Source organism: Acinonyx jubatus, chromosome A3 (assembly GCF_027475565.1).
Source record: "Acinonyx jubatus isolate Ajub_Pintada_27869175 chromosome A3, VMU_Ajub_asm_v1.0, whole genome shotgun sequence".
In the NCBI taxonomy this organism is placed as follows: domain Eukaryota; kingdom Metazoa; phylum Chordata; class Mammalia; order Carnivora; family Felidae; genus Acinonyx; species Acinonyx jubatus.
The window spans coordinates 118,190,236-118,209,853 of NC_069388.1; the positions used below are offsets into that span (position 1 = coordinate 118,190,236).

At 50.9% G+C, this 19,618-nt stretch overlaps 2 protein-coding genes across 4 annotated transcripts in view; one reads left to right on the top strand and one right to left on the bottom strand.

Moving 5' to 3' along the window:
- Positions 1–2,050: 2,050 nt before the first annotated feature.
- On the top strand, positions 2,051–5,152 carry POMC (proopiomelanocortin). The gene is made up of 2 exons (XM_027033330.2): positions 2,051–2,182; positions 4,331–5,152. The coding sequence occupies exons 1-2, from the start codon at positions 2,051–2,053 to the stop codon at positions 4,973–4,975; spliced, it is 777 nt and encodes a 258-aa protein (XP_026889131.1). The 3' UTR covers positions 4,976–5,152.
- Positions 5,153–10,133: 4,981 nt separating this feature from the next.
- The window catches only part of EFR3B (EFR3 homolog B), a 78,951-nt gene continuing 69,466 nt past the window's right edge, over positions 10,134–19,618 (bottom strand). For all 3 annotated transcript variants that reach the window (XM_027033329.2, XM_027033328.2, XM_027033327.2), the window contains exons 18-23: positions 19,219–19,346; positions 18,363–18,454; positions 15,378–15,426; positions 13,993–14,099; positions 12,623–12,672; positions 10,134–12,225 (exon numbers count right to left, since the gene is read on the bottom strand). In XM_027033329.2, coding sequence (XP_026889130.1) covers positions 12,120–12,225; positions 12,623–12,672; positions 13,993–14,099; positions 15,378–15,426; positions 18,363–18,454; positions 19,219–19,346 — 532 coding nt within the window. In that variant the 3' untranslated portion in view covers positions 10,134–12,119. The remainder of the gene's footprint in view (positions 12,226–12,622; positions 12,673–13,992; positions 14,100–15,377; positions 15,427–18,362; positions 18,455–19,218; positions 19,347–19,618) is intronic.

Below are 19,618 nucleotides of genomic sequence, written 5' to 3' on the forward strand. Positions count from 1 at the left end.
ATAGTTGAGGGGACTGCCAGATCTGTATGATTTTACTTCTTTCTTTATGAATATGTTATTTTACACTTCCCCATAGTGATATGTAATTATGATTTTTCTTTAAAAATTTTTTAATGTTTATTTATTTTTGACAGAGAGAGAGAGAGAGAGAGCGCAAGCAGGGGGAGGGACAGAGACAGAGGGAGACAGAATCTGAAGCAGGATCCAGGCTCGGAGCTGTCAGCACAGAGCCCAACGTGGGGCTTGAACCCACGAACTGTGAGATCATAACCTGAGTTGAAGCCAGATGCTCAACTGACTGAGCCACCCAGGTGCCCCTGTAATTACCATTTTTCTGCTTCTCTTGTAAATCTTGGCATCGTTATGGCCCAAATGTGTTGTGTGGTCTCAGAGCTTTAATCTAAATTGCTTTGCCCACCAACTTAGGGCTCCATTCTCGAACTAGAGCATCAAAATTCTACAACAGGAGCAGCCTGCCCCTGGTCAAGACTGGACACCAAGGTGGATCAATGCTCTCCCAGTTGCCCCTTCAGCCTGAGGTGCTGATGGGCCAGCTCACTGGCTGCCAGCGCCATCTAATGTCTGCTCTGAAAACACTCCGATTGTGCCTGGCAATCATTCAAGAAGGGAGCCATGAGCTAGTTGGGGGGAGCGGGGGGGGGGGGGGGGGCGGGGAGTGGGGCTGGGGCAAAGAAAAGGAAATGGTTTTCTAAAGTAGACAACAAGAGCCAGAGAGAACTTTCATTTCCAAAGCCTTCTCTATAAAAAAGCCTTGGCCACCCTTCCACAAATGAGAGGTTTCTTTTAGGCAAACATTTTAAAATGCAAATGTCCATTAAGAGAGATAAGAAAATTAGTCATCCACCCCTTAATGTGAATTACTTTTCTCATTTCATGAGGTTTCTTTCTACAGCTGGTTGAAGAGATCTTCTGAAATCCAAAATGATTGTGGGTTGGTGGTGAGCTAATGAATAAACTCGGGGTCAACTCTGGAAGCTGACTTGGGTGAGGGGGGACAATGCAGTGGGAGAGCTAGAGGAAAGTGTTGGGCACAGGGGGCAAAAGGCAGCATCACTGCTCTCCTCTTTACTGCATCCTGACCCCTTGACTTCAGCATCTGCCCAGGTTCTTTCTGGCTTCTCGGAAAGTGTCTTTGGTGGGTGCTCACGATGGGGGGTGGGTAGTGCCTTTCTGCTTTGTAGGTCCATCTTCTTCCCTTCTACATTTATAGTGTCTTCAAGTCCAGCTATTTCAGACTGCATCTGAGAGGCTCTGAGAACAAGAGGAGGTCTGGTATATGCTCAAGAAGATGGGCCAGTTTTAAAACAATGGGGTTCTGCTTTAAAAATAAATCTCAAAGCTGCAGGAATCTGAGAAATAGTGATCATCTGAGTGATTTGTGCACAAGACATCAAATTAGGTTAGCTTAGGTTTTGGCCACACTGACCAGGGGTTTTATTTGCCTTTATACAAACCTACTATTTGTAGGAAACAATTTCTGAAGAATGATAGGATCCTGGTGGAGCAGGAGGGAAATAGACCATCTTGAGCAGGAATTTCAGAATCCTTTGTCTTTCCCAAGTTATTCCTTGAATCTGGCATGTTAGGACTGGAGCTTCATGAAAACGGTGAAATAGGAAAGGAAGTTCAGGGAAACAGGACAATTAGCCTTGCCTTGTCATGAACACCCAAATTATTATCTCTCTCTGGAAGGAGATAATAATTTCCTCATCTCTCAAATAAGGGGCCGGACCAAATGATCTCTAAAATAGCTTCCAGCCCTAACCTCCTTTGGGATCTGATTTTAATAGGAGACAAAGGGGAAATTGCACATAGATTTCCCAGGTCCCGCTCCCCTCCTCTCCACTACAACTCACACCAAACTTCTCCTTGAACTGCTCCTGTCCTCAAAAAGCCTTGAGCTCCACAAGTGAATGTGTTGTTAATATTGGCTCACAGTCCTTCCTGGTCAGTGGCCAACATTGTTCTGCTCCTTGTAGGGGTCCCACCAATCTTATTTGCCTCTGCAGAGCCTCAGCCTGCCTGGAAGATGCCGAGATCGTGCTGCAGCCGCCCAGGGGCCCTGCTGCTGGCCTTGCTGCTTCAGGCCTCCATGGAAGTGAGTGGCTGGTGCCTGGAGAGCAGCCAGTGTCAGGACCTCACCACGGAAAGTAACCTGCTGGTATGTGGGCTATGGCCGCCATCTTGGTTGGGCATCAGATGGGACTGGGGCTGGAACTGGGAAGGCACAAAAGAAAGGGGAGTGGGGAAGGGGAAATTCATTCCCAGAGATATGGGTAACTCAGCTCAGGGCAGAAACAGATCTCTAGGGTGAAGCCAGAATTGAGCCAAGGAGGGGAGGAAGCAGCTCTAGGGAGATGGGTCTGGCCCACAATTTCCACTTGATTATCTTCCTGCCCTGTCTTCTTGTATGAAGACCCCACTCCATTTAAGCTATTTCGAGATATCACCATTAAAATAATAAGAGTGATAGTAACAGTAATAATAGTTATCGCTCTATTGATTCTGTATTTTCAACCTTTCGGCCTTTTTATTCCTTTTTAAATAACCTCGTGTCCCTTGCCATTTTCATTCCATTTTTACTCCCTTTCTATCTACTATCAAGTACAAAGGCAGCTAGGTAGTACTACAAATCATCTCTAGAGGGAGAAGGGAGAAGCCGGGTGCCATTTTCCTCTAACTGGTGCCAAATGTCTCATGATTCTTCTGGAGGACTGACCTTCCACGGCCTTTCCAGAAGCATGTAAAGGCCCTTTGTGCCAGGCTGGAATTGTGTGTGTGTGTGTGTGTGTGTGTGTGTGTACAGGGAGGCACAAATGAGAAGCTATACCAAGTCAAGGACTACAAGACACACTGCCAGTGTCAGTGACTGAGCTCCATCCTGCTGCCAGCACCCGCCTGGTGAGGGTGGACTGTACGTCACTACATTCAGTGTGTTTTGTCAGTGGAGAAGCTAGTTAAGGTGGAGAGAGAGAGAACTCAAAAACACAGGGCAACCTGCATGTGTTGCATGCAAAATAGAAAGATAATAGAAAGTAAAAATTAAAATAGAAAAATAGTAAACAATAAAATAGAAACAACGGGCCCAGGGAATTCTGTGAGTTCTAGTTCAGGGAGAGACCCAAGAGACTCTCGGTGGGAGATACCCACCGCGCAGCCTCTCCTGCTGAGAGCCCACCAGGGAAGGAGCTCCGAGCGTGGTCAGAACCCATGGGTTCTAAGCTCTGCCACCGAAGAGTCGTGGGAACTGGCCAAGCTCCTTTCATGTCCCTGAGCCTCGTGCTTTGTTATGTGTCCAGGGGGGAGGAGCATGAGATAGTTTTTACTTTCCACTGTTAATATTCTGCAGTTTCATAATTCTAAATCTCTGGAGTATGAAATTCCCAACTCAACAGAAGGGGTGGGGATCATTCTGTTTCCTCCTTTGCAGTCCCACATAACTGAGAACTCCAGGCTGCAGCCTATAGGTCATTTTCCCAAGCAAATGTGCACTGTACTCTAGTTGTCTGCTTACAGAGAGCAGAGACATAGGCTCCATGACCCAAGCAATGGAAACAATCCTGGCTGTTTACCCCTCCCTCCAGTCAGAATGAGGTGACAGGGAAGTGAACCACTCCCTCCGAAAGCTCACTGATTGGGAAAGTGCAGGATCAGCTCAAAAGACTTGGAAAAAAAAAAAAAACCCACGCAAAAAAGTGCAAGATAGCATGGGAAAACATTTGACGCATGCACAGGGAGATGGCTGGGGTAGGGCATGAGTTAGGTTTGCAGATCACTGGGGTCAGGTTGAGGCATAACTGAAAATATAGGCTCTGGAGGCCAGATTCCTCCCACCTGAATAGATTCTGCCCCCAATTTCAGCCCAATGCCCTTCCCAGACGTGAACTGAACCATATTTATTTATTCAATATTCATTAAATGCCAACAACTATCTCCGATTTACCATTTATTGATCAATTCCTATATATCACGCATATAACGGTAAGGAACTGACCCTATTCACAAAAGCCCTGGGATAAGTAAACCACCGAATGGGATGGGGTATCTCTAGTGGCTGCGAGGCAGAAGAACCAAGGGGCCCAGGGGACAAAAGAGGCGATTGCCTCAGCCGAGTCGGATGTCCGCGGGCGCCACGAGGACAGGTCCTCGGCAAGGAGGCCACGGCCGCCAAAGCCCTATCCTATTACCCGCCCACACGTGCCCAGGGTCTGGGGCGCGCAGGGGCGGGGCGCGCAGGCGCCGCGCGGGGCCGGGGGCGGGGCTGCAGGGCGGGACCGCCCTAACCCCGCGCTCGCCGCCCTCCCCGCAGGCGTGCATCCGGGCGTGCAAGCCGGACCTCTCGGCCGAGACGCCCGTGCTCCCCGGCAACGGCGACGAGCAGCCGCTGACCGAGAACCCCCGGAAGTACGTCATGGGCCACTTCCGCTGGGACCGGTTCGGCCGCCGCAATGGCAGCGCGGGCCAGAAGCGCGAGGAGGAAGAGGTCGCGGCGGGCGACGGCGGCCCCGGGCCCCGCGGCAATGGCGGGGAGCTGGGCCTGCGCGAGGGCAAGCGTTCCTACTCCATGGAGCACTTCCGCTGGGGCAAGCCCGTGGGCAAGAAGCGACGCCCCGTGAAGGTGTACCCCAACGGCGCCGAGGACGAGTCGGTCGAGACCTTCCCCCTCGAGTTCAAGAGGGAGCTGGCCGGGGAGCGGCCGGAGCCGGCACTCGGCCCCGAGGGCCCGGCCGACGGCGCCGCGGCCCTGCCCGACCTGGAGTACGGCCTGGTGGCAGAGGCCGAGGTGGCCGAGAAGAAGGACGAAGGGCCCTATAAGATGGAGCATTTCCGCTGGGGCAGCCCGCCCAAGGACAAGCGCTACGGCGGCTTCATGACCTCGGAGAAGAGCCAGACGCCTCTGGTGACGCTGTTCAAAAACGCCATCATCAAGAACGCCCACAAGAAGGGCCAGTGACGTGCAGCGGGGCCAGAGGCTTCTCTTCCCAGGAAGTCGACCCTAAGGCCCCTTCTCCTGCCCTGCCCTCCTGCCGCCTCCCAGCCTGGGTGTGCTACTCGCTCAGGCCGGGTATAGCCCCAGATAGTCAGCCTCTTAAAGCTGCCTGTAGTTAGGAAATAAAACCTTTCAAGTTTCGCATCTGACTCCGACTTTGTCCGTTGGGTGAATGAAATAAAAATACATAATCCATATACCAAAAAAAAAAAAAAAACAAAACAGCATATATTGGAGAGACAGTGGTTGCCGTGTGGCCACGTGGTAGTACGTTTTATAGGTCATCGTGGGGATGAAAATGCCCATCCCTCCGTGGGTCTTAAAGGGAAGGGTGCAGGGTCTCCCCACCGCCCCTCTGTTAAAGAACAAAAACTCAACCGAGTAAATCTGAAGATCTAATTGGTCTTATTAAGTGACTTAATGAGTCCGGTAGCATCCCATCTAGTAAGTAGAGGGAGACTTAGGGGAGTTATATAAGATGGAAGGTTTTTAAATTTTTTGGTTTTTTTAGTTTTATTATTAATTTTGAGAGAGTGCGAGCCAAGGAAGGGCAGAGAGAGAGAGGGAGAGAGAGAATCCCAACCAGGTTCCCGCTATCTGCACAGAGCCCGACTAGACTCACAACAGGGAGATCTCACAAACAGGGAGATTATGATCTGAGCAGAAATCAAGAGCTGGACGCTTGACTGACTGAGCCACCCAAGTGCCCCAAGATGGAAGATTTTTATAGGAAGGAGGGTTGGGCAAGAAAGTTACCAGCAAAAGAAAAGAAAGGCTTGTTCCAGGCAAGGTCTTGCCCTTGGAAAAGCAGGAAGTCTTATGCTGATCACCTGACCTTTGGGGGTGGGAGGGTGTCCACACGTGCACCTGCACAGGCCTGCGTTTGACCTGTGCGCAAATGGAAAGGGTCTGGGTGATAGATGACCTGATTGGTGCTTCTCAGGAAATGCCTGATTAAGGAATTAGACTTACGTTTCTTAGGGAGGTTGAAACTGCAGGTAGGTAAGGTATTAAGCCCTGGTGACATGGCCTAAGTGGTGCCATTTTGGGCATGTGGTTTTCTTTTTAACACCTCCGAGAGCAAGCCCAACATTGGTTGAAGCTGGCTGCAACTGGGGGGCCCCCTGTGGGCTGTGGGTGGGAAGCGATGGTAACGCTTCCCTGGATCTAGCTGTCTGTGTGACCTTAGGCGAGTCACTAAACTTCTCCCAAGATTTAGTTCTCTCATCCAGCCATCCCTCCCTTCCTAGTGTGGGGGCTATTGTAGGACTGAGAATATGGATGTGGTCTTTTTATCACCGAGAAGCTACGTGTGACAGCTGAGGGTTGGTAATTCAGATTTCAATGCACTTCAGGCTACTCACAGATATTCTCAAACACTTGTTATCACCTACATACACACACAGCCATAGAGACACGTCTGCATAAATACAACACAATATACACAGATGCTTCTTCCAGTCCTTCAGGCTCAGGCCTTCATGTCTCTTTCCTTTTCCTCTAGCTACTCCCAAACTGCACCCCCCCCCCCATATTGCCTAGCTGCAGCCTTTCTCGTTATTCCCAGTGCTCAGCCTTGATCATCCAGCAGTTTCCTAACCAACTGGTGTCCTTGTCTTCAGTCCCTCTCCTCCCCAACCCATCACACACAAGTTCTTCATATTAATGTATATAAAATCTCGCTTTCCTCACATTCCCTGGTTCAAGAGTCAATTCCATCGATGTCCAATTCTGGGACATGGCATGCAGGACCCTTGTCCATTAGCTTCACTCTCCTTACCAAACCCCATTTCCCATGTTTCCACCTACTGATCTTCTCTTTTCCTTTCCTCCTTCACTCTTTGCCCGAACTCTCCACCTTCCCCCACCATTTTGAAACTCTTTTTACAACACGAGCCTGGACTTGAGTCCAATTCTGCTGGGAAAGTTGTGATCTCTTCCAGCCGAGCCTCCTCATTCTCAGCACAGGAGGGCACGCAGACCAGCTCGAGTGGCAAGTTTCTAGCTGCGCGTATGTCTTGTGTTCTCCTTAGGGAAACTCTAAGCTCCAAAGGGCAGAGGCCAGGGGTTATGCTTCTTTTATATGTCCCCATGGCGTTTGTACAATGCCGAGGCCATGGATTTACAGCCACACACATTTACAATTCACAAGAAACCCCCAAATGCTTATATACACACAGAGATACACATACGTGTCAATTGCTCTAGACATACCAGTGGGCAGCATAGATCAAATCCAGCTGGGAAACATTTGTGGAGGGCACTTGCACATATAACCCCATATTTTGATGCTCTAAGAGTTCATGATTAAAGAAAACTGAATGCTTCCCAGGAAATCCTGTGTAAAGGGAATCAGAAAGCCAGATTCTTAAGATAAAGTCTCCCCTGCTGTGGGTTATATTATGGGGCTAGGGTCTAGTCACGGTGGTGAAGAAATGGCCCAGGCTTTCCCATCTGAAGATGCTGCTCCCATGCTGGGAATCCTGAGCTTTATGTTTACATCTTGCTAGCATCCTTTCCTCTTCTCCTTCCTTGTTAGGTGAGTAAAGTATGGTAGGCGGAGGTGGCTAAATGTCAGTTGTTAATGTTGGTATTTTCAGATTCTGTTTGCATCCCCCCAAAACCATTTACTTTAAAGAAATCAAATAGACAACTGTGTGGTGACAACATTAACATTTATTTGCAAAGGGCATCATGAAGACTCATTGGGAAACCATGACTAATAATCCTAAAGAACGATCTTGCTAAGAGTTCTTCTTCCTACAACCACCCCCCCAACCCCTAGCCTCTTTCCCCTTCCTTAAAATAAAACTAATTTGATTCAATGAGTTTAAAATACAGAACACTGCCACAGGCACTAATTCCGCACTCCCATGTAAATAATTCAGCTGTTATGTACATATATTGCCAACTATGAACTACACTACACACACACGTGTGCAGGTGGGCACATAACACTCTCAGCCAGGTCATGAAGGTCCGAGTGGACACAGACACGTTACAATCTGTGCAATGCTGCGGCATTCGTGGATTTGCCACTCTGCACTCCACGGGCCAGAATCGACATTCATGGAGGAAGAGCTCAGAAGGGGAAGGTGACCGCCCGAGGCCCCAAGGTCCTCTGAAGGAGAAAAAACCCGGCCAACCCGGCCAATGCTAAAGGAGAGCACAGAAAACTGCCTTCTGACTCAAACAGGCCACAGAGCCCTGCTCACAGTCCCCACCTCCTCCCCACTTCCCCAGCTGGCCAGGCCCAATCTTCAGACCTAGGGTCACTCTAACCAGAAGATTTCTAGGGAATGAAGAGGCAGCACAGGGCCCTAAACCTCCTCAGACACCAGGAAGACACCTTGTTTCAGGAGGATGTGCCTTCCAGGGTCTGTGGGTTAGGGGAAGCAGGCATGACCTCTCTGATGAGTTGTCCTCCCTGTCTACCTTTAAGCTTAACGCTCAGCCTTACACACAGGTCTAGTCCTTTCCCACAGACCCCCATAGGCCAGCTGCCATTTTATGGTCACAGAGAAGGATTGGGAGAAATGCCCTCGCTTCTCGGTGACACTCTCTGTGCCCAGGACAGAAGGCCTGGGGACCACGTAATAGCAACTGGAAGCTATCATGACCCAGGGGCCCCCCAGGGAAGCCCACAAGTCTGGTCTTTGAACTGTTGAACGGTACCCCAAGACTGCCGTGACTCTTAGGCAGACTGAAACACGTCCTATGGGACCCAGGACACCCAGGGCAAAGGGCAGCATGTATATGTCCCTCATACTTCTCAAGTATTGTAGGTGGTCCCAGTCCCACCTTTTCACTGTTCATCCGTTTATACTTGTACAGGAGGCTGGACAGAAGACAGCCTCTGAGTGAGGGCTATTCTAATTCTTCTCACCTGTTTGGGCTCTTTCTTTGGTGAGGAGGCATCTAGGAGTCAAGAAACCACTTATCTCTGCTTTTCAGAGAGAGGAAAATGGGCACAGGGCACTGGGGACCCCACTGCAAGGGAAACAAGGAGCCTCCAGCATCATATCGGTACTTTCTGCTGACCGGCTTCTTATCCACTTACATGACTCAACCAAATTAATAGAACTTCAAATCTCAAATACATTCATGCCTTGAGTGCTAACCAAACCTACCCCTTGGGCATGAAGCAAGAGTCCTCAGCGGCTCTGGGGAGCAGCTGGTTTGGATGGGCTTGCTGGCTTACAATCAGAACAGAGACAGGTGGCCAAAAGGGTCGGTCATGTGACAAAGGACTGCCAGACGCCAGAGGGCTTGGAAGGCAGTAAGCAGTGGTTCTAAGCCAAGGGTCTGAGCGCCCCCCACACTCTGCTTTGCCTCTCTCCTTGAGCCTGCGGGAAGAGAGAGAGAGAGAGTGTGTGTGTGTGTGTGTGTAGGACGCTGCTGTGTTGACCAAGTAATTGTCTGAGTTAACAGCCACCTTACACTTTCTGACTCTGAGGCATGTTTGGCTAGAATCTAGGTTCTGCTTCATGTCAGCAGGCAATCCAATATTCCAGTGAGTGTAAGTTTTTAAACTGAAACTGAGAAGAGAGCACTCGAGAAATGGCTAGTTCTCCAAAAGAAGCACATCTCTGCTAAGCAGCCGTGATGTAAAGAAAGGCCTGCTTCAGACAGATACAGGGTTGAGTGTAGGAAGAATGAGAGCCCTGTACCTTTTTCTTCACTCTATTCCCAGGGTGGGGGAGAGGGGGAGGCATCTGAGTGGGACTACCGATCTCTGGTTCTGGGGCTGGCTCTAGAAAGAGGCTCTGGGGTCGCGACGCCCAAGCCCCAGGACCAGGACCCCAAAGGGCAGTGCTCAGGGTGCAGCTGTCATGGGGTAGACCCTAAAGTCAAGTAGACACGAGAAAGAAACCAGGTTTCTCATCAAAGTCAAGTAGGGGATAAAGATGGAAAGATCCAGTAAGGGAAGACATGTTTGTGGCTCAAGATTGAGATTTTTCTCTCAAGTTTTTTCCAAAGGTTATTTGCCTTCACATTTTATTTTAAACTTTGTTTCCTAATAAAGAGATAGTAAGGTAAAGAGAAATCTAAGTTCATGCTTATAAATTTGGGTTGAGCATTAGCCAAGAGTCATAGAACCCAGCCAAAAGCTGTGGGGGTGGGGTGCGGGTGGGGCGCAGGAGCCAGGCTCCTTGGGCCTTGAAATCATGCAGGCTGTCTGGAAGCCACAGGCCCACAGCACAGGGGCACTGAGCAAGGGTAGAAACTACGGGAACGAGAGTCAGATAGCCCCCTCCACCCAAACCGTTTATTGCACATGTAATGGGAAAGTCCATATGTTAAGGTTTTCCCAGTTTGGGAAAATACAGATTTGTCCTACTAATCAGGCTTTCGTCGTGTGTCTGCACAGGGCTGTGTGCACGGGTGTGACCGGAGAGTGGCCCGAGAAGCTTGCCCTCCCCTTAGCAGAAACGTCCTGCTTCTGACCCTTCCCCGCACTGCCTAAAATTGTACCCTCAAAAGGGTTTCCTTTGGGTCAAGAAATCTACTCACCCTCCCTCTTTTTAAAAAACAAATTCTCCAGGGAGGGATCATCTGACCATTCACACCTTACTGTGAGTTACATCGGCTCAGAAAAGTTAGGGACGTTTGCTTGGAAGAGAAGAAAAGGGCTATTTTGGACCATGGGGTTCTGCCGCTGGAGGGGGCCCAGGGGACTCTGGAGGCACAAAGGCCCCTGGAGGGAGGATGGGTGGGGGAGGTGGGGGGGGGGAGCACAGCGGCCTACCAGCTCTGCAGCAGCCCCTCCTCTGCACACGGATGGCACTCAGTGAAAACGGAAACCCAAAACCCAAAGGGGTCTCTACTGCCTCTCCCCAAGCCTCAAGCTTTGCCAGCTGGCAGTGATGATGTCCTGACTTCATCCAAAGAGTGAAGAGATCATTCCAGTATTAGGTGCTGGATCCTTCTTTCCTTGAACGAAATATCCACTAGGTTGACTCCTGACATCCTTGAGATGCAAAGTACTACTCCCCATAGCCCCCTCCCCCGCCCCTTCCCCAGACCAGGCTGGGAGCTTCTCCCAAAGAAAGTGATGTGGGCAGGCCTGCAGGCCCTTGCGGCTCCTCTCATGCCATGCAGAACCAGATCTTCTTGAACCAGATCCTCTCGTTCTGCCCTCCCGCAACCCAGAGGCTGTAGAAACATGCTAGGATCCTCAGGAAGAAAGGCATCAGAGAGAGAAAGCTTCACTCAGAGAAACATCTGGAAGGGAGAGGGCCACAGGTGGACCCAACAAGCTCCCTCTGAACGAAGGAAGTGAGAAGATGCCACAGAGGGCGTGACTGCGCCCACTTCCGCCCGCCCGCTCCTCTACAGGAGGCAGGCCGAGCCTGGGGAGGGGCAGCCCTCTCTGTGGCCAGCCTGCCGCCCTTCTTTTTCATCCTTTCCTGCCCCGTGTGGAAGGGCTCCTGTTGGAAGGACTCCTGTTGGAAGGGCTCGATATGAACTAACACTAGAAAGATTCACAAGGACACAACTGGCGGCGTGAGCAGGAGAGTGGAAGGGACACCCAGAGGCCGGAGGCCTCCGGGCCGAGGGGAGGGAATACTCTGGAAGAGCGCAGCCATCTTCCAGCCTCGTATGCCACCACTTTCCAGGAGGAGCTGGGAGCCTTGCCCCCGCTTCCTCTGGACTGCAATCTGTGCCTTCCTCTGCCTGACCCTGGCTCTGTCTAGTTCCCTCCCGGGGGACTGGCGGCTCTGCTCCCCGGACCCGGACCCGTCCCCATGAGAGCCCTTGCCATGCTACACCAAGGAGGAGCTTCTGGAGACTCCAGCCTCCCTCTGAAAAGACCCCCATGGCACCCGGCTCCAGGCTGACACAAAGGAGGAAACAAAGGGCAGGTGGGATGCTTATTGGCCCCAGAGGGGCAGGAGGCTGATCTCCCTCAGGGAAGACAAGGAGGAAGTGGGAGGGCCGGGAGGGCCCCCTCCGCCACTCCATTTTGCTTAGCTGGGGAGGTGCCTGCCAACCAAGGTGCATTTTCTCTGAGATCCCAGTTCGATTCCCATGTCCCAGGGGTGGGTTGTGAGGGCGAGCCCCTCCCTCAGACCCCACCCCTCCGAGGAGCTCTGTCTTTTGGCATTCAGTATACGCACAGATCCGGAAACTTCATCTCGTAGACAGGGATGGAGTGGTTCTGAGGCTGGCCATAGGCTGCGGTGATGGTGCCTGACGGGCTCGGCGGGGGGCTGAGGCAGGGACACACGGAGGACAAAGGCATGAGAAGCGGGTTCTGGGTCCCAACCCATGCAGTCAAAAAGAGTAGCTGATTTGGGTTTTTCTTCGCACAGGGACCAGAGACTGTCACTCCATGGGTTCCTAGGTTTCAAGTTCTAGGATCTAGCCTGAAGTCTAGTTTTACTGAAGGCTTTTTACAGCGACATCATTGTTTTAGGAAGTACCAGCCCTGGACCCTGGGGCCCCTGGCTCTTTGTGGGGTTCACTGAGCTGTCTCGATTTCCTTGTCTGGGAGAGAGGGCGGCTGACTGCAGCCCTGGAGACAGAGGCTGCAGACAGGGAGGCCTGGAGACAGGGGTGAGAGGGAGGACTTGGGAGCAGGGGGCCCTGCTCAGGGCTGCCACTTACCGGATGGTGATTTCAAAGATCTGATTGAGTTTGCTCTGCAGCAGTGATGCCTAGACACAAACAGAAGGAAGTGAGCTGGGGGCTCCCTCACACCCGTGCTGGCTCTTGGGAGCTCACCCGTCCAGAGTCCCGTCTTAGGAAGGGAACTGGTGTGAGCTCATCGACAGCACTTATCTGCGGATCCTGGCCGCGGTTTCAGATCAGGGAGGGCCACCCAACAAAGGCACAGAGGCCAGGACCACCAGAAGGACCTCAGCAGGCAGTCCCTTAAGGGGCCGAGTTTCTCCGAGCGGGGCAGTAAGGCTTGGTGGGCATATTGTCAGGAGGCTCAGAGCTGGTTTCAGACTTTCCTTTAACTCCAAGGAGCAGCTGTGCACAGTTGGATTAGGGAGGATGCTGTCTCTGGTCCCTTCTGGCTCCAACTAAGCCCACGTGCACAGACAGTGAGGCTGTGTACATGTTCAGGGATGGACCTCAACTCTGAGCTCATGAAATGAGCAGCACCTGCCTCTGGAGACGGGCCTGAGGTTAGAATAACACAGGCCCAGAAAAATCTATATGTATCTACATAAACAATTATGTTATTATTATGTATTATGATATACTAGAAATATATGACACATTATATGTAATGGAAAAGAAAATAACATGTATTTTTACTGAGAGGAAAAATTACAATAAAATAGAAGTTATTTGTGGATTCTGGATGCTTACAGTTATGTTTCACTGTCACTAAGATGGCCACTGTGAGTAACAAATCCTGGCCTATGGTCAATTTCAAGAAAAGTCTGTGCTCTTCCCTTAAGTACAGACGTAGACATGAGTCCTTCTTTTTACTTATCTGGCATCTTCTCTTTCCAATCTCTTTTCCAGGGCCAGGCTGTTCCACTTCCCCTGCTGGGGTCCCCTGGTTGGAAGCGGAACCCTGTGTTGCAAATGTTGGCCATCTCTCTTAAGCCATGGCTCCTTTCCCCACCACTCCATGACGAGGTGAGCATAAAGGCACCAGCCTCACAGGGTTGTCATGAGAATGACATAAGCTAATAAATGGAAGATGCTCGGGTGTGTGCCTAAGTGCTAGTTGCCTACTTGCTATTATAAGTTTTACAGTCTGCTTGACGCAGGAGCTCCTGAGGTCAGGACTTCTTCCCTACATGGAGATTGTGAGGTTTAAAGGAGTGTATGGCTAATAGCCAAGGCTTCTGGTTTGGGGGGAAACAATGTAGTGCCAGGGCATTGTTGGGGGGACTGAATCTCTAATTTCTGGGTAACAAAAGTGCCAAGGTCTCCTAGAAACTCAGTTCCATCCTGGACCTAAAGCCAGTATCTGTTCTTTCCCCAAAGACTTACCCCTGTTGTGCCTCACTCACCCGGGCCCCGCAGTGTGCCGCAATCTCCTCAAAGGGTGCCTTCTGGAACTTCTCCACCACTTGTCGCCGCCGTTCACGTTCCTGCTCCTCGACCGCCACACTGTCCACTGTGGTACAGAGAGCCGAGTCAGCCCCTAGGTCCTGCTCCGCTGATGTGGGGGCAAGGGCTGGAGATGGGAAGACGGGAGGACCCCTCCAGGGGAGCACTGTCTGTGATTGTGGTTCAGGCTCTGCCTTCTGCTGGTGGGCAGGGTGATAGCAGGGCATGGAGGGAGGGTGCCATTATTTGGCCCACGAGGTCTAGATCTTTTCCTGATTCAGCCTGAGAGCTCAGCCACTTTCCTCACGAAAGAGTTTGAGAACTAGGTAAGTGGACCCTTAAGCTGGGCTTTTAAAGCCCTGAGTGGCATTACCACTTGGACTCTCAAAGGGAGTTCCTGGAACAAGAAGTACTCTGGTGATAATTTGAAAGGGACATCAACAATGCAAAAGCCAGACAGGTCACAAGAGGCAGTACAAAGTTAGGTCCCTATGGCCCAGTAGTCCGAGGCTGTCTAGTTCGAGGCTTCTACATATTCCTTTTAGTATCCAAAATGAGTCGGCAAAAATGAAGATGGTCAAGTACGTTCACACTTTATGCACATTCAGAAAGAATACCCTCAAAGACAACAAAAATTAAAACCGTTTGGCATTTGAGAGTAATTTATTATCAGTTCTGGGAAAAATTCTCTTATTTGGAATACTGCATTGCCCAATAATCCAGATAAATGAGGTACTACATTTTAAGATCTATTGCCAATAAATATCAATTGATTTGCTTTTAATATCTTTCATTGGTCCGCCCGTTCTTCTGTAACACAACCCACCAAAAAATAGTCAAAGTGTTTATACAAAATTGTTTTTTCCCTAACTGGCTGCAACCCTCAATTGATTACTTTTTTTTTTTTTAAGTTTATTTATTTTGAGAGAGAGCAAGTGAGCAAGCAAGGGAGGGGCAGAGAGAGAGGGAGAGAGAATCCCAAGCGGGCTCTGAGCTGTTAGCGCAAAGCCCTGTGGCAGGACTCAGTCTTACAAACCACAAGATCGTGGCCTGAGCCGAAACCAAGAGTGGGACGCTTAACTGACTAGGCCACCCAGGCACCCCTCCGCTGATTACTTTTACAGGCAGCAAGCTGTCAGTAGAGAAAGGGTGGCTTGACGTGGATATGCTGGGCAGCACTACCGATCCCCATCCGGAAAGCAGAATTGATAATTGCAGCTTTGTAGTTGTTGGGAGTTTAGGGGAAGCCGCCGGCCTCCCTGTACCTCTGGGCTGAATCCTGCATCAGGCTGCCCACACCCACGCCTCCCCCCAGGACCCAGCCCCAGCATCCCCTCCAACTTACCGATGGCCTTCTTTAGCGTCTCATAGGTGATCTCCTCGGCAGGCACTCGCTGAGGGAGAAGGAACAGAAGTGTTCAGAAAAGGGGGTTGGAGGTATGGGAGGCAGCCTTGGCTTCCTCAGTTATCTGGCATCCCCTTTGCTTCTCAAAAGACCGTCCCGATGGGGGGAAACGCCCCCAGGACACCACCTGCTCACCAGGGTCCCCGAAGCTCCCCACGCAGGCAGGCGCAGAGCTCCCCACTGAAGGACAGAGCTGCAGTGAGATGGAGGGGGAAGGTCCCTTCCTCCTCAGAGTGCTGAGAATCACCTAAAAGAACTCGCCGCCCTCACCCCTAGCTGGTCGCATTAAGCCCCGTGGGAAGAAAACACTGCCAAACTCAAAAAAATCTGAGAACGTAACAGAAAATATTGGCAGCGAGAGGAAGCAGTTGGCAAATATCTCAAATGTAAATTTCAAGAACTGGATAACACTTTTGAAGGCTTAGGACATAAAATTATCTTCCGAGGTGATTTGAGTATTTACTAAAGGTAAGACGTGCTGGGGCTGGTCCAAGGACCTGGGTCCCAGGATCTCAGTCCTCAAAGAGCCTGTTAAAGGAGGTGGCAAATAACGAACCCAAAGAAGGATTACCCCAGGGATCGTCGCCTCAGGCCAGAGGCTGAAAGTCATGAAACGTTTGTACTAAGTCCCAGGTAGTCCCCAGTAGACTCTGAGCTGCTCCAGGCGGGCCCCACGATTCACTCATCTCCCATCACTTAAACATACATTAAGTGGAAGAAAGAGACACAGAAGAGAATGACTTCACTGACACAGAGGTCAGGAAGTGACCTGAGACAGGCTAGTGGCTCCCTTTGCGAAGGGGGTCTCTTGGGCAATGACAATGTTCTATTCCCTGATCTGGGTGTGATTGCACGGATACATTCCTTGTGTGAAAATTCACTGAGCTACTGTATTTTTCTGATTTGTTTAGTGTTCAATGGAGGCTGGAAAAGCCAGAGATGTACATATTGGGATACAGTCATTTAGGAAATATTCAGTGAACACTGAGTCTGTGCAGGACTCTTGGCTGGTCCCTCAGTAGAAATGGCACAATCTGTTAGCTCGGGAATTACGAGCCAGAGACAGGTGTGCCATCGGTCACTCTCAGGAGTCATCCTCTCTGCACATCCATCCATGCAGCCACTCAGCACTGACCAACGTGTGAGGTGCTAGGGAACTGGGTGGTGGCAACAGAGAAAAGGAAGGTCACTGGTTAAGGGCAGGTAGAGAGAGGCTTATGGAGAAAACAGGACACAAGCTGGGCACGGAGGAGTGGGTGGCTCATGAGAACAAAGGTGCAGAGGAAGGGACTCACACAGGGGATTACAGCAAAGACCGGCAGCTGACGGGGACCACGTGGGGGAGACCAAGCAGACCAGCCCCAGGGGCACAGTGGCTTCTGCCAGAGAGGAGAGGGAAGTAACATGATCCAGTAGGACCAGTCCAGACTATAAATGGCTCTGAATGCCAGATACTGGGTTTGGGGCTTGACTAAACCTGCATTTATTGATCAACTGCTATGAACTTGGCATAGAAGGCTACAGGGAGCCAGCACAGGATTCAGGTGGGGCATGGTGCGCTGAAGGTGGAAAGGAGGGTAGCCTGGCAGAAGGTCATGGGGTGGAGGCCCCCACACCCCTGCTTCAGCTACCAAGCCACCCCCTGAGCTAGGTGGACTCTCCAGGAGGGAAAGGGACCCATTCTGGTGGCCCAGGTGACATTAGAGAGCAGGAAGCTCTGGACACATGCCAGCATTTCTCCTTCCACCTCGCTTCACTCCTCGATTCCTGAGGCTCTGTTAACTTCGGGAAGGGAGAACCACAACTCTGGAGGAAACAGCAGCCAGCTCATGCTGTGGTCCTGACACATTTGAGGTTCCCTGTCCTGCAGAGCCAGAGGCCTTGGAGGACACTTGGTTCAGCCTCATTCCCCTCTTCCAATTAGTGTGAGTCAGAGCCTCCTTCCTTCCATAGGAAAGTTCCAGACGAGTGCCCCAATGAGAGAAGAGTTGAGAAAGCAGCTGAGGGCATAGAGGGAGGCTCGGTCCGGGCCCCAGTGACTTCTCCTTGCTCCAGTGCATCTGAGGAAAGGCTCAGCCATGTCCTCCATGGCTACACCAGGCCCAAGGGGCAGAAGGCATACCACCACCCCCCCCAACCCAAACTGTCCTGGCCTACCCCATCCCCAATGAACATCCTCCTCGCTTCCCACTGAAGCTTCCCCATGTCTCCGTCAATTCCCTTAATGGCAGGAGACACCATTAAACACAAGTGTATTTTGTCTTACAGCTTCACCTCCCTCATGACCCCTTTCTCTCCCCCTCTGCCCCTCTCCTATTTTCGTCTCTTCTGCAGAAGGTGGGTATTTTCATTGTGATTCCTTCCTCTCGCTGACTCATGGGCACATCTGCTTTATTTTCTCAGGTAGAGGAAGTAAGGGCAGGGGAGATGCCACAAGTTATTTCGAACAGAAGTTAGATATTCACAGCCCCCAAGAGATGGTGGAGGAGACATCTTGAAGCTGCAACTTGGTCTTTAAAAAAGCACCTCTATTGATCGATCTGGAAGAAACACCATGAAAACTATTCCCACCCCCATCTCTCCTATTAGGCCTTCCAATATCCAACATGGTGCATGTCTGCCTCCATTGGAAATGGGGAATAACTACCAGAAAGCCTTTCAAGAGTGATTTGTGTGACATTGTCATGGGAGTGTGCGACCGGGGGTGGGGGGCGCACATGTAATTTTTCCAGATGGAAAGGTCTATGACATACATGATGAATCAGTAAGAAAATGGGATATTTGAGAAATTTGCTTTCCCTGCAACTTTAAATGGGTTATGCAGTTAAGGAAGCCTGGAACATGGAGCATCTGATTGCATAGGAAGCAAGAGCAGGTCCCCTCCCCTTGGGATGCAGGACAATATATCAAGAAGAGGACACTCACCTCCTCCTTCTCTGGGCTGTTCCTAGATTCCACCTCCACCTGCAGGGAAATGGTTTCTCCAATGCTCTTCCTCTTGGATAAGCGATCCTCATCTGGGAAAGGGAAGCCCAGACGCTAGAGTTCCCAGGGCTCAGAGTGAGCCAGGATCACACCTCTAGCACCATCTCCCCCGCCCCCACCTTTGCCTGGCCCACAGTCCTCTGAGGGCTCAGTATACACCAAGGCGACAGCTGGTTTATCGAAGGCTGCCGGCCTCCTCGGCTCATCTTAGGGTGGTGGGTTTAGTTCTTCGTGGCTAAGATTTTGAAATCATCAATGAGCACAAAGAAGCTGCTCATGACCAGAGAGCACATGTCACCTGGAGTAAGTGTCATCCACCCACAGCGCAAGTAGCTAGCTGTCACTGGTGAAGCACTTGCTAAAGTGCATTTGCCTTTATTGTTTCATGCGCGTCTCACACCAACCCTCTAAGGCAGGTGTGGTTAATCCCAATTTTATAGTCAAGGAACCCGAAACCCAGAGATGCCAGGAGACTTGTCTAAGATTTTTCAGGAAGTGAGCTGCAGAGAACTGGGTCTCTGATTCTATACCACAGCCCATGTGGGCACTTTCCGGCTCAATGGGGCCTCTCTCAGCCACAGGCCAGCCTATCTCATGGGCCACGTTCCCCAGGGATCCTGCCCTGAGGAGAAGAGGCTGGGGAATCAAGAGGATCTCACTGTGTCTTTCAGCTCTTGGGTGACACGCAAGGTGCCGGGGAGGCGACCTACGGACACACAAGTCCCTCACTCTCAGGACCCTTCCTGGTGGGGAAGAGGCAGAGGCAGGCTTGGAAGTCCTCGCACGGGGCTCCTACCTGTCAGCTGAGGGATGTAGGGCAGGCAAAGCCTGTCTGAATTGTAGCCGCTGCCCCCCAGGACTTCACTGATCTTGCTCTGGCGGAAGAGGAGCTCAATCACTACTCCATCAAGATTTTGAGACAACCTGGGAGCCAAAGAAGGAAAGAGGCAACCAGAGTGATTTCCTAATGACTCTCCTTGTTACACAAGGAACATCCATCATACAAAATGACAGGGAAGCAGAAGGAAAAGAAAACCACCCATAGTCCCACCCTTCAGAGACAACATCATTACATGTTGTGCAGAATCCCTCAGCCACGTACTTGTATGCACACACACACACACACACAGACACCACCCCACCCCCTAAGTTCCTGTTCTGTGATCGATTTTATCCACCGATTACACAGCACCTGT